Source organism: Alligator sinensis, unplaced genomic scaffold (assembly GCF_000455745.1).
Source record: "Alligator sinensis unplaced genomic scaffold, ASM45574v1 scaffold4_1, whole genome shotgun sequence".
NCBI lineage: Eukaryota > Metazoa > Chordata > Crocodylia > Alligatoridae > Alligator > Alligator sinensis.
The window spans coordinates 952,893-966,982 of NW_005841887.1; the positions used below are offsets into that span (position 1 = coordinate 952,893).

The following is a 14,090-nucleotide window of genomic DNA, read 5'->3' on the forward strand; positions in this document are numbered from 1 at the left end:
GGTACACTACCGTGTCATGTAGATGCCCAAGCACCAGTGAGGGCGCACCTTAACACACACACAAAGTCATACATGTCATGAGTTTTGCTTGTCAGCAGCTTGAGGTGAAGTTTCCCAGAAACTCCTCCACCTATCTCCTTGAAACTTGGCAGGCTTCATGGCCTCAGAAGAGGCTAACATTCTTGCCAGGTCCCTCTGAATCACGCAAGAAAAGACAAAGTTACAGGCAGTTTCATGCTTCCCCATTGTAGCCTATGAGCAAAACGTCGAAACAGCGTCAAAACAGTGAAACAGTTTCAATTAAACGAAACAGAACAGCAGTTTTGAAACAAAACATGAAACAAAACACTGCCCTGTCAAAATGGTGAAACTGAAGTCGAAATGAAATAATGCTGTTTTGCACAGCCCTAGTGACTGCACCCAAAAGCTTGCCTAAACCTTTTTTTCCCAGCTACCTAGTTGGTCTAATAAAAGATATCACTCAAAGAACCTTACCTGTCAATAAATGTAGGGTACTTTAGAAACAGATTATTACTTTTATTAATTTCTTAAGTATTGTTCTGACAAATCTAAAATGATATGGTTTATGTTTGCCAGTGAGTGGGCATCCACAAGTTACCACAACGTAAGCTGTGGCATAAACTCACAGTGTTTCATCTACAATGTGGTATCTGTGCCCACTCTGTGATAGGTGAGCTCCTGCTTCATGGGAAATGCCACAGGGGCCATATTAGCACAGACCACAGGCTCCCTCAGCTCTCCCTCTGCACTGAGTACATGAGCACTCTCTAGCCCATGCTGCACCATGCTCCTGAGTGCTTTCCTGCACCCTGCTGCTGCAATGAAATCATGGGCACTTCCCTCCCACGCCCCACCTTTGCTGCATTGTGTCCTTGGGTGCTGGTGCCCAAGGCTCCATGTTCAGCTCCCTGTGTGCAGACTTTACTGCTGCACCATGCCAAACTCTTAGCATCTCACACCAAGCAGTAAGGCTTCCCTCACACTGCAAGTCATATCCCACTCCTCTGCCCTGGGATAGGGCAAGAAACAGAAGCAGTGGCAGCAGAATGAGAGCCCAGGGGTATCAATAACCGTTCATGGGCTTCAAATGGCCTGCAGTCTGCCTGCTATACATGAATGCTTTAGCTTAACTCTCATTAATTGTTCATGTGCCCCTACCCTAAACATCATCTCTGAGGCATAGACCCCTGAAGACAACAATAAGAATACTTAGCTAAAGGTCGCATAAAGATTTGCACCTCTGACCTGATGGATGGGGTGCAAATCTGTCATGGCTGAGTGAATGGACACTCTTTGTCTTTTGCATTCACAATACTTTACAGTGTGCTGCAAAGAGTGTTGAAAGGAGGAGCATGCCTTTCTCCACCCATCTTTCATTTGCTGCAACATACTGGCAGACAGAAGCAGATCCATAATTTTCCAAAGGTGGGGTTCACAAGCTACAGAAGTGGCTGCACCCTCCACTCACAGGCTCCTTCCTACCTTCTCCCCAACCAGAGCAGGCAGATCACACCACAGGAGCAGCAGTTGGGAACTTTAAGTCCCCAAAGTGAGTAAAAATTTTACCCTCTTCTCCTTCCTGTTGAGATGCACATTCTCTCTTGTGTCCTTCCCCACTCCCCCACCTCTGTCCTCGCTGTCCTGGGGATGAGGGGTGCTCTGAAGATGATCTAGCCAGGCTGTATAGGGGCTGGGCTCAGCTTTGGACTGTGGCAGCAGTGGTAGCAGTGGGTGTGTGGGTTCCTCCTCCCCACACCTGCTCCTGGCCTGGCAGGGAACACCTGGGGGGACAAAGCAAAGAGGGGGAACCCACTTGCCTGCTATTGCTGCCACTGTCCCAAACTGAGCCCAGCCCCCATGCAGTCTAGCTGGAGTGGGAAAAGAGCTTCCCTTGCCCCCAGGATGGCAGGGACGGTAGCAGCAGTACCCAAGGGGGTGGGGAACAGGAGGGGATGTGCCTCTGAGCATAGAGGGGAAGGGAGGGAGGGAATTCTTACTTTCTTCAGGGACTGCTTGCCTCCCATGTGGTCAGAAAGGACAGTATAGCTAGGCCAAAGCGCCCCCTCTAGATCTGCCCCTGATGGCAGATTTCCAGGAATGGTGCGAGGCCATGATGCCTTCTTTGAGCTATAGAGTTCCAATAAGCGCTCACATAGGCGGATCCAGTTCTGTGGTCAAACACCTGGATTCTTTGGTTGTTATCTCTGGTTTCTATATAGGTAGGCTACATGAGAAAAGGGGAGCTGAAGGTTGGTAGAAAGTTCAGCTTTGTCTCTCAGAATTTTTCCCTAAGTTATAGCATTTTTTTATAGTATTCTTCTGGAAGGGTTGCTGTTTCACTGCCTGTGTAGGGGATTCATACTTTTGGTGATTTCTGAAACAGGAGGTTTCTATTAGGGCTGAGCAAAACAGCACCCTTTCATTTTGACTTCTGTTTCACCGTTTCAAAGGGACAGACTTTCGTTTTTCTGTATTGAAGCACAGGTCTGTTTTCTTTCATTGAAACTGTTTCGCAGTTTCGACGCTGTTTCGATGCATTTTGACGTTTCGCCCATAGGCTATCATGGGGAATCATGAAAATGCCTATAAGTTTGTCATTTCTTTCCTGACTTGAATGAAAGCAGCAGGCATGGTAGCCCCTGATGAGGCCACAAAGCCTGCCAAGTTTCAAGGAGATAGATTCAGGGGGTTCTGGGAAACTGCACCTCAAGGTGCTGACAAGCAAAACTCATGTCACACATGTGTGTTAAGGCACAGCGGGGTGAGAACAGCAGGCATGGTATCCCTGCTGAGTCCATGAAGCCTGCCAAGTTTCAAGGAGATAGGTGCAGGGGTTTCAAGGAGATAGGTGCATAGGTGCTGATGTTGCTGAGCTGCTGGAAGACAGCTCAGTAAGCTGACCCCAAGGACCAGAGAAAGCTCAGTTCAAACAATGCTACTTCTTATGCTGTTTTTCTATCCCTCCCCCAGAGCACTGGGATTGGAAGAGACCTCAGGGAAGGATGACTGTCACTGGCCAGTTACACAGTCAATATCAAAGCAGTCCTTCCCCTGCTCCTCCTCCCTCTCCTTACTTTCTGTTTAGCTGCAAGCAAGCCCGTCTTCGAAACTCGAAACATTTTGAAACTTTCTAAATGTTTCGAGTGCCTTCATTTCATTTTGAAGCTGTTTCAAAGCCTTTCATTTTGATTTTGCTGTTTCAAGCTTGAAATGCGTCGAAACAGCTTCAAAACAAAACACCCATAGAAATTTTGCACAGCCGTAGTTTCTATCATATATAAGAAAAGAAATGACATTAGCCTAGGAAATTATATTTTTTTGTTGTTCTGAAACAAAATCTTAAAAATCTGGCTATCACAGTAATCACACTTCTGTCATCTACAAATAACCGTTTCCATATATTTGACTCTGTGAAATGTAAAATTTCTTATTTTTTTACAGATCATTATTGAAACAGCCATTTATTGATCCTAAAAGACTGAGCATATTTGGAAAGGTAACTTGCAGAAATAACAAGATGTATCTTCCTGCTTTCATTAAGAGGAAAATAGCAATTTTGATACAATCTGTTGTAAACAAATTTCTTTATCTATTCTCCTAATAACACTTTCAGTTATTATCATGAAAAAGTCAAATCCCTGTCATTAGTTCCGATACAGTTCTTTTTCTGTTTTTTTGTTGGACAATCAGAATCTATTGATTTGACTTTACTTTTGTTTATAGTAGCTTTTTTTGTATTTTTTTATATAGTGCAATATTTGTATTTCAGACACTACAGGGAAATAATTATTTTTTTGAGAAACCTCTGTTTTCATTCAAAGTTTTTAAAATACACATGTGCACACATTTGTTTTGGTATCAGTCTCTGCAAAAAACTCACTTTTAACACAGTTTAAATTCTGATCTGTATTTAATTTGACAGTGTCCCTTTTAATCCATGTTTTATTTGCAAACCTTTTATAATCCACTCAAGTTAGTTCAAAACTATCCTGTTGTGCTGTGAGTAACATCCCTTTTTCATACCATCTGTTAGAGGTCTTTCCTTTTCTATGTAGTCAGCTGTTTTGTTATGTTGTGTACTGTTGCCTCTAGCATCAGATAGAACCAGGAAAAGGTTTAAGCTTTAGCAGATAGTTAAATACAATTTTAGTGATCTTCCTTAAAATCAGCTTTTAGAAGCTGCACAAAAATGTTGTATCGTTTAGAAGCTGACACGGGCCTTTTTCTGATTTTTCAGCAGTAGTTTTGAGAAGGTTAATGTTTGGTGCCTTTAAAACCCTGTAGTGAAAGCAAAAAGAAACATGGTCATGCACATAGATGGATGCCTTAATGATCAGTTATTGCAGCAGTATGTATTCACTAAGAAACCCCTTTGATCCAGTTCCCAATCTGCTGCTAACCCACTGCGTAAGTGTAAGATTTGTATAGTACTGAGTCATTTAACCTCCATGTCATGTTTTCAGTTCGGCTTTCTGTAAAATGGGAATAACAATATTTTCCTCCTATAAGGTAGCATTTGGGGGATAAACAAATGCTTGTGCAGCATGATAAAAATAAAGTGCTGACTATTATTGTTCCACGTGCAGCAGAGCATTCCTTTCCGAACACACTGGTTCTTGCTATGCAACCTGGGCTAAAGAAAGAAACGTATCACAATAAAAATGCCAGTAGCATTAAAGTTAATATTTTTGTTTGTAGAGTAGCCACAAAAGAGGGGAAGTCAACTAAGGAAATTATGACTGTACATCCAGTAGTGGCATTTAAAAAGTGTCCATCATCATAGCAGCTGATACGTGCATATATCAAACTTGTTTTCTAAGCATGGCATAGATACACATGCACACACACACACACACACACACACACACACGTGCAGTTGCTTTTCATTTACATGAGAGATTTCACTGATATTAGTCAAGTATTTCATTGATGTAATTCATAAAATCCTCATAGGCCAGTAACAAGAGAATCAGAAGGCGTGAGAAGCAGTAGAGGACTTAAGTATCTTGTTTCCAGCCCAACAACATGATGCTGAGACAACTGCAAAATAGCATATATTTGAATACAGCTTTACGTGTCTGTTCAGACCTACACATATGGTGGCTGTGGATGGTTTCCATCAAAGTTACAAAGTCCTTTCAACTGCCTGAAAAGTCTGACCTATCACTGTCTGAAAAGTTCTTGCATATGTTGGCTGAAAAAAAAATAGTGGCACAAAGAGCAAAAGTTAGTGCGAAATTTAATAACCTTCAAAACAGCTTTGAGTTTGGGGGGCTTACAAGTTTCAAAGCTTTTGAGGTTTCTGTACCATTCAGAAGCATCATCTTAAAAACCCCAAATAGCCACTTGAGAACTCTAGAAAGGCTAAATAGTGCTAATTGAATTTGACTCACCTGTGTTTTTCTTAAGAGACAATTAATCATTTTCTTGTAGGCTGATTTTTTCCCTACCTCCATATGAAGTGCTGTTGTGTGAGAAAAATCTTTGTTTTCCTTTATATGCACTACATGGGACGGAGAGGAGCACAACTTATCCTTTGCTGGCACACTGAGAAGGCTGTGTGCTTCCATCACCCATGCCAATCCCTACAAAGTTGGGCCCATGCACATTGTCCTGGAGCTCTCTGGGTTATTTGAATAACAGGAGAAAAAAGTACTCAGATTCTGGAATATAAAGTATTAGCAGGGGAAAAAGAAACACATTTGTCAAGAAGGACAAATATGAAAAGAAAACACCTTTGTTTGTCAGACTGCCTACTAATCCTATTTTGCTCTTCTCCAAGAGTTGAAAGGTCTACCAACATATGACCTAAGGAGAACTTCTCCATACCAAATTATAGTGAGAACTAATTTGCATTTAAGTGTCACAGAAACAGAAAATGAAGCATTAGATGGATGTAGTATTAAATACTTTGAACCCTTTTGGCTGGCTGCATATCCTTTCTCCTTTCTGTTTGTGTAGCAGTGTCTCTGTGGCAGTTTTGTGCCGTTATGCATGAGAAAACTCTGCTCCATTTACGACAGCTATCAAGCCAATTTCTGGAGGGTGCAATGGCTGCCAACACCAGAGGAGCTGCCCTCTCCAAGGGGTACATGGCCATGCCACTTGCCAAACCTTTCATTGAAGGCAACAGGAATAAATCTGTGAAGACTGATGTCAAGAGCCCCTAGCACATATTCATTTAATGGCATGTTAGAATCTGATCCCCAATCCCAGCAATCACGCAATCTGGGCCAGGGACAGACATTACACATAAACTGGTTTAAGTGATCAAAATAGTTTAACCTGTAACAGAACACATGTTCAGTGCACATAAACCAGTTTAAAAATGGCTGAAACCAGTTAGAGATAAACCTGGATGAATGTAGTATCAGACTTAACTGATTTGGGTAAAACTGGTTTATGCAATGTCTGTCCCAGACCCCTTCCTGGTTTAAGTTAAAACAGACTCCCCCAGCATCCTGGCATGCTCTCGCAAGGCTCTGTGCTCCACAGCAGGACTGGCCCCTCCCCTCTGCTCCCTGGCTGGAGCTCAGCAGAGACTGCAGGCATCTACCTGGCTTCCCCCTGCTCTCCCTGTACCCTCTCCTCCCCACTCCCTGATAAGCAGGGATTACCCCGTCCCCTCTGCCTTACACAGACACCTCTTAGAATTAACTAGCAGACTACATGCTGACTACAGTCTGTGATGTGGCACACGGGACAAAGGCAGAATCAGCAGGTAGCTGGTAATGTCCCTCTGTTGCTTTCTTAATGGGGTGACACTGAGATATAGTGTAAGACATTGTGTTATCAATTCCCTGCTGGGCTGGTCAGGAGGGGGAAACCCCTTCCTAATCAAAACATCCTGCCAGGGCCCGGCTATGCCCCCCTCAGCTCAGCACTGTCGAAGGGAAGGGAGGGCTGCTCTAGCACTCCCCAGCTTCTAGCCTGAGCCATTGCAGGCATTTCTGGGATGTCTGTACAGTTACAGACTGATTTAGCGTTGCTTGGTTAGACCAACCTGCAAAAATTGAATCAATTCAGGCTTGGGCTTTATGAATGTCTGTCCCTAGACCTGCTGTGCCACACAAGCATGGCAGGAGACATGATTTTTGGATCATGGATAAGATCCAAATTGTGCCATTACTACTTGCCAGTCCTGGGGGAGCCTAGGTGCTGGGACCCACACACAGGACCAAGTTAGCTGATTATCAAAGCTCAGCACTTGGCAGCTCTGGATTGGAGTTTAAAGTCTGGAGCAGAGGATGTCCTTTAGTTTCTGGCCCTAGGAGTCTCTGATCCTCCATGCCCTGCAACCCAGCCCACAGCTTCTGGGCATGGGATTTAAAGTCCTCAGTAGGGAAGTCCTTTCATTCCCCCCTACTCCCCTAGCCTTGAGCTGGGGCAATAATCAGTTGATTGGGTGCACATGTAGCACCCTTCCCATTTATGCTGTAATCAGCATGTTACATAATGTGTAAAGGGGGCCAGGGAGACAAAAGTTGAAAGGCAGCTCACACAGACTGCTCTCTGGATCCCACTTATGACAAGCAATGACGTCAATATGTTAAAGAATTTTATTAAGATATAAACAAATATGCTGTATCTAAGCTCTCTCTCTCAGATCCTTATGACCCGTCTGCCCCATAGAACTATGGGAACTTACATAAAATTACATTTTAATGCACACCTTCTTACTAAATAATGTATTTTAAAGCTGAGTAGTAAAACCGAATTATCACATCTATATTCACTCTTAGCTTAGTTTATATTTCATCCAACCAATAATCAGTAATTGCAAGTGTAAAGGCTTGGTATGCACTGACATGACCAAATTAGCACAATACATTTTATTTTCATTATGTTTAAGAGCAACAAACAAGAACAAATACATGAACAAAAACAGATTATCTGATTTGCTTTGACAGGGGTATGGTGGATACATTGCATCTATGATTCTGAAAGCCAATGAAAGGCTTTTTAAATGTGGAGCTGTGATTGCACCCATTACAGACATGAAGCTGTATGGTAAGCATTTTCCATTCTTTTGTTATGGTTTCTTTAAAATAAAATATACAAGGGATCTATGGTTCATTTTTACTAAGATCAGGTAAATTAATGGTAATGAATGGAAGCTATTAAAGCTGAACATGTGGCAATAATTTAAGTGAGAGACAGTAACACGTGGGTCAGGGTATACTGCTACAACAAGGATCAGGCCCTTTGTGGGTCCCCTGTTATCTGCCTTGGCACACCAACATCTTACAAGTCAATGTTGTGGGTGTTTTTGGCTCTCTGCCCAAAAACATTGCCAACCCCCGGCATAGCATCTAACAAAGGAAGTTGTTGCCTAAGAAAGCTCTTGCCTTTCTGAACCAATCACTTTCTAACAGGCCACCTTGCCCTACCTTCTGCTACTCAGGCAGCAAAGGTTCAGTGGGTAGGCATGCCATGAAGAAGTCCCATAGTCTCCCTGAACGCCACTCTGATCCCTTTTCCTTGTCTAATCTGCTGCTTGGCTTTCTCCTCCCTGCCCTGTGCTCCCTTCCCAAGCTGCAGCTCTGCTTTCTGCTTCATGCCTTATCTGCCATTGTGCTCCCTGATCTTATGTGTATCATGAAGAGACTTCTCTTTGCCACTTATGGCATGCATGCCACAGGTTGGCCACCCCTGCTAATTTAATCACAATATTTCAGGCTCAAAGCAGGAACTGTTATGTAAAGTCTTATGGTCCATCTCATGCAAGAGAGCAGACTAATGATCCATTTTGGCCTTAATATATATTAATCTGTTTTCAAGGGCTAGGTACAGACATTCGGGGAGGTTAGAGCACATTAAAAATGGCCACCTGATCTAACTTAGTTCTCCCAGGTGTGGACTTTACACTTAGATTCCTAGTTAGGTTGATCTAAATGTGAACTGTACAGAAGTTCAGAAAGGTTAGATCAGTCTAAAAATGGCAAACCCAATCTAAATTAAACCTACCTCAGGTAGTCTAGCTTAGATGGGGTCTGGTGAAAGTGACCTACCTGAACTTATGTACCATTCCCAGTGCATCTCTGGGGTTGGAAAAGCCCAGCCTCTGGCCCCAGCCATGAGGTTGCACTTTTCCTCCCCTCCCCTTTCCCCCCAGCATTGGGCTCATTTTAGCCCCATCAGCCCTTTCTCCCAGCCCCAGATGGACAAACCCCTATGCATGAGCCAGCCCCTCTCCTTGAGCTCACCAGACCTGTCCCTGCCCCCCCCCCCCAATCTTGCAAGCTACTCCTGGTGCTTGTTTTACTGGTGTTTGCCAGGGAAGATAGCTGAGGAATTAAGTTGGAATGAGGGGAGGGCTGTGCAGAATTGGGGAGTGGAGGGAGAGCCTGGTATGCCAGAGGAGTTGTTCATCTAGTGGTGGGGGAAGGGGCCAGAAGGATAAACTAGCCCAGTGCTAGGGGGATGGGGGTGGTTGAAAAAGCACAGCCCTGATGGTTGGGGTGGGTGGGGGTCATGGGGTTAAAAATAACCCCTGGTCTAGGGGGGAAAGAGCTCCCTCATCCCACCAATCTCCTGTGACGCTGCCAGCTGCCCAATCCTCCAGCCCCTCCCTCCACCCCATTTTACTGCAGTCAGGATCTCAAGTCAATGAGTGCAGGTAAATCTGGCCATGGGAGCAGTTTATGAGATTGGGGGCAGTTTGACAGCATTGGGGGAGCCTGGGGAGTCCAGGGGGGTTAGCAGAATTGGAGAGCCAACCCCCACCCCCCAACTCCCCAGCAGACCCTGCTCACCCCCCTGATCCTTTCAACCCGTCATGGACTCCACCAACCCCGCTTGAGAAACGTGCTACCTCCCCAACCTCCCCAGCCCCCCAGCCCTTGGACTCTGTTGCCCCACTTATCCTCCCAAGCTCCCGTGCTAGTTCCCCTCATCCAAATTACCTAAGATTGGGTTGCCATTTATAACTTGATCTAACCTCCCCCTAACCTTCCCAAATGTCTGTACATACCCAAGATGAAGATGCTTTTGCTATCTTTATGGCTTAGCAAAAATCTCTGAGCTATATCCAGAACTGGTGATTTTAAAAAATTGAACTAATCTTGATTTTAAATCCAAATTCTTGGCTTTCCTTATACAGCATCAGCTTTTTCAGAAAGATATCTTGGCATTCCATCTAAAGAGGAAAATACATATCAAGTAAGTTAGTTGAAAATACATATCAAATATGTTAATTTATATAAGTAACTCACAGTGATGCTTGGCTTTTCAAATAATATGCGATTACACTCGTGTGTGTTTGTTTTTTTTTAATAGGCATCCAGTATACTGCACAATATTCACAGTTTAAAAGAAGCAAATTTGTTGATAGTTCATGGGACAGCTGATAGTAAGTATTTACCAATGCAGGTTAACTTGTATGCAAGCTTTTAATGTGTGGGCACAAAAAGAAAGGCACACATCAAGCATGTACATTTTTTATAATATTATAAAAGCTCTATTCAAAGAGATATGATTGCCAGTTTTTACTGTCCATTTTACATCTATACTGGTGAAGTTTTCCTTTGCTGAATATTTGTAACTCTTACCTTCTGTATGTTCCAATTTGTTTAAATCTTGTGAAGCACTGTGTTGCTAGTGAGAGGTACTATATCAATTATTAATATAGTGACATACATTTTTAATAGCATTTTAGATTAACCTTGATTCTGCAATCGAGAAAAAAAAAGTCAGCATAATCAGTGAAATACAATACCAAATAGTACATTAACCCTCTCAGGAAGTTAATTAAATGTAACAATATTAATGCTTAATGCTTAAGTAACTTAAGGCTACACTGAAATCTATCCTTGGGCATACTCAACAGAATTAACACTAATTGAAGTCATGTGCTTGGAAATGCAGCACCAAATCTAGCACCTTAAATGAAGTCCCGTCGTTTATCATGGAGTCTGTGGCCCAGAATAGTTGATGATCATTTAGTATATTTTGCCATAAAAGGTACAGGGCTTAGATAGTGAATTCAATTGGATTTCAAGGAGGGTGAGAATGCATGGAGTCTACCTATATTTGCCTGCATTGCTTATGTCCCTCCTCCCAGAGCAATTCAGAAGTGCCAGTAGGTCAGCTAGCAGAGTCAGTAGGCTAGCAACACCAGCTGCCCTCTCCACCCTGCAAACGAAGCAGGGAGCTTAGAGGGAACTAGTGTTTGTACAGTACAGCTCTTAGGACTGTTCCAGGGCCTGAGCGGTTCATGTACCAGGCTTGCTCAATAGCGTCTCACAACACAATCTAGCCTGGTGGTACTTTCTGCACCCTGATTTCGGTCTTTGTTCAGCATGAGTGGAAGCATGGTTATGGAGTTGCATGTTTTTACTGCATGGAGATTAACCACCACAGCAGGTCCATTATCTAAATGAGTGCAAACTCTAATAATCCTTTGCAAACAGTAGAAAATCTGACACGCTTTCCTTTAATATATGGACAAACATTCATTAGGTCTGAATGCACCTGTTCCGCACACCTTTAAACTATCTTTGTAAACATTAGGAGAAAAGAAAAAAATCCTTTCTTAGTCCCATAGAAAGTGTACTGTACCTCTGTGCTCTCTCCATCATTACATTCCTATTGTCATTTGCTATGGCTTGCATCTCAGGGGCAGTCAAAGTCATTCATCTGCAAATCTGGTAGTCACTTACCACATAAGGAAGATTTTTTGGTTGAGGTTATTTAAGGGGAAAACATTTTTGTAACAGCTAAATTCTGTGGTAATGTGTTTCACTAACATTTGGATGTTGTTGTCTCATAGCTAAAGTCCATTTCCAGCATTCAGCAGAACTAATTAAACATCTAATAAAAGCTGGAGTTAATTACACTATGCAGGTACGTAAAGCTGGCATGCATCCCACACACATTGTTCAACATCTAATCTTATTTTGAGATTTCACCTGTATGTGGCTTGGAGTATCATCAGGAATCACAGTTAAGATGTTAATTCCTACTTCCAGTGGACTCCTCCCTCCAACTCAATATATGACCAGATACCATTTTTTCTTCGTCCTAGAATTTTCTGGCACTATACAAAATGCTTTCCTCAACTTCCAATTTATTTCCTCTAACCTGGAGATTTCCAAATTATGGTCTATGGTCATCTGGCTGGTTTTCCTCCTTATTTTCAGCTGTTAATTTGCATGGGAAGGCAGCTACAAAATACTGGCTAAGTTGTAGGTGGTATAATTTAAGAGAAGCTGATGGAAGGCAAAGTGGAACAAAATACAGGCAGCCCTCAGATTTACGACACAATTGGTTCCTGAAAACCACGTCTTACGTCGAAACATGGTTTCGACCGTTCCTACCGAACGGTTTCCTACCGTTCCCATCGGTAGGAAAAATTGGTTCCTACCAATGGTAGGAACCAATTCTCCTATAGGAAACAATGTTATAAATGGGGGATTGGTTCCTGAACCAAGGCCCAATACCCTATTTTCACCAAAAATAACCCAGAATTTTGTACTCAATCAATTATAGATGAGTAATATAGATACATTAATATATTTATATTGTAATTAGCAATCATATGATTTGGAAGGACTTCTTTGAGGTGACCCCACTGGACTTTTTGAAGTGCTCTTGGTTGGACTTTTTGAAGGGCTCTTGGGTGGAGTCTTCTCAGGAGTCATGGCTGCAGGTTTTTCTGAAGTCTTCTCTGCTTTCTTAAAGAAAGTGTCCAAGGATGCAGCGAACTTGTTCACTGGCGTGGCATGGCATCAGATCATATGTTGTAAAGCCAAAAGTGATGTCAGAAAGTTGAAACAAGGTGTCAATTTATAAACACTGTGGGCGCTTCCACACATGCAAGTACGTGAGCTTGCAGCGGCTCAAATAGAAGCGGTGAAAGTTCGAGCCGGGGCTTTTTGCTTCAGCGCATGTGCTCGGACATGCACTTCAGTGTGGAGTAAATTGTGCCATTTGGGGCAAAATAGCCTTGCCTGCCTCCTCCTGGATCTGCAGCCAGGGGGAGCTAGAGCCTGGGGCCAGCCCCTGTGCTGGCCCCAGCAGTATAAAAAGCTGCCCTGGCAAGTAGCTCAGTGTTAATAGCTCTCAGGAGCTTCTGGGGCCTGGTCATTTGGTACCTGGGGACACTACCCCTTGTGCCAGCTGGACTGCTGAAGCAGCCCTGAGAGCTCCCTGCACCCTCTCCCCACTGCAGCAGTCTGGCAGTGGGGGCTGCTGCCTGGCTGTGACTGGCTGTGCACCTGCCAGACCCAGATGAGGAATGCAGAGCCAGTACAGGCATCTCCCCTCTGGGCCAGCTGCCAGTGAACTGTGGTTGCAGGGTTGGCCTCTGTATGGCACTACTGCCATGTGTGCCCCCTGCCTGACCATCTGGGCAGCTATTGCCCAGAAGATGTTCCAGGTGTGGTGGCCTGCTTTGAACTGTCAAAGCATGTCCTCCTGGCCCCATTTGGCCAGGTCAGCCACAGCCAGATGGGTCCCACGTGCTAGCTCTGAGCAGGCAGGGTCCTGCCACTGGCCTCCCTAGCAGGAATTCTGGTGTTCCCTATTGGAAAACTGAAAAATCCCTGATTAAAAAAAAACAAAAAAAACTAAAGTCACTTTTTAAAATACCCCCAAATCCATGTTCCTCCACAAGTAAAACAAAAGACCACTATAACGAGAGAGAGAGAGCAAGACAGAGACAGCAATCAGTTGGACAATGTTTTATTGACATATCTACAGTGGTAAAGCAAGTCTCTTATCAGAATAAAGTGAATTCTAAATACAGGTTTCAAGAATTCATGAATACACATTTTTCTGCACTCCCACAAGGAGATGGCCCCCACACAAAGGGTTTGGCCCCCCAACAGGGGGTCTGGCCCCCCAACATGGGGTTCAACCCCCAAACAAGGGGTGGAGCCCCCAAACAAAGGGTTTGCCCCCCAGGATGGGGTTCAGCCCCTCAACAGGGGTTTCAACCCCCAAACAAGTGGTACAGGCACCAAACAAGGGGTTTGGCCCCAAACAAGGCATTCGGCCACCTAACAGGGGATTCAGCCCCCACACAATGGGTATGCCCCCAGTGGGGGCCAAATGGCCCCTGCAGGGGC

At 43.9% G+C, this 14,090-nt stretch overlaps 1 protein-coding gene across 1 annotated transcript in view; it reads left to right on the top strand.

The window, feature by feature from the left end:
• DPP10 (dipeptidyl peptidase like 10) overlaps positions 1 to 14,090 on the top strand; it is a 393,708-nt gene that overhangs the window by 376,600 nt on the left and 3,018 nt on the right. The window contains exons 21-25 of the mRNA XM_025196931.1: positions 3,463 to 3,517; positions 7,932 to 8,031; positions 10,124 to 10,182; positions 10,300 to 10,372; positions 11,792 to 11,865. Coding sequence (XP_025052716.1) covers positions 3,463 to 3,517; positions 7,932 to 8,031; positions 10,124 to 10,182; positions 10,300 to 10,372; positions 11,792 to 11,865 — 361 coding nt within the window. The remainder of the gene's footprint in view (positions 1 to 3,462; positions 3,518 to 7,931; positions 8,032 to 10,123; positions 10,183 to 10,299; positions 10,373 to 11,791; positions 11,866 to 14,090) is intronic.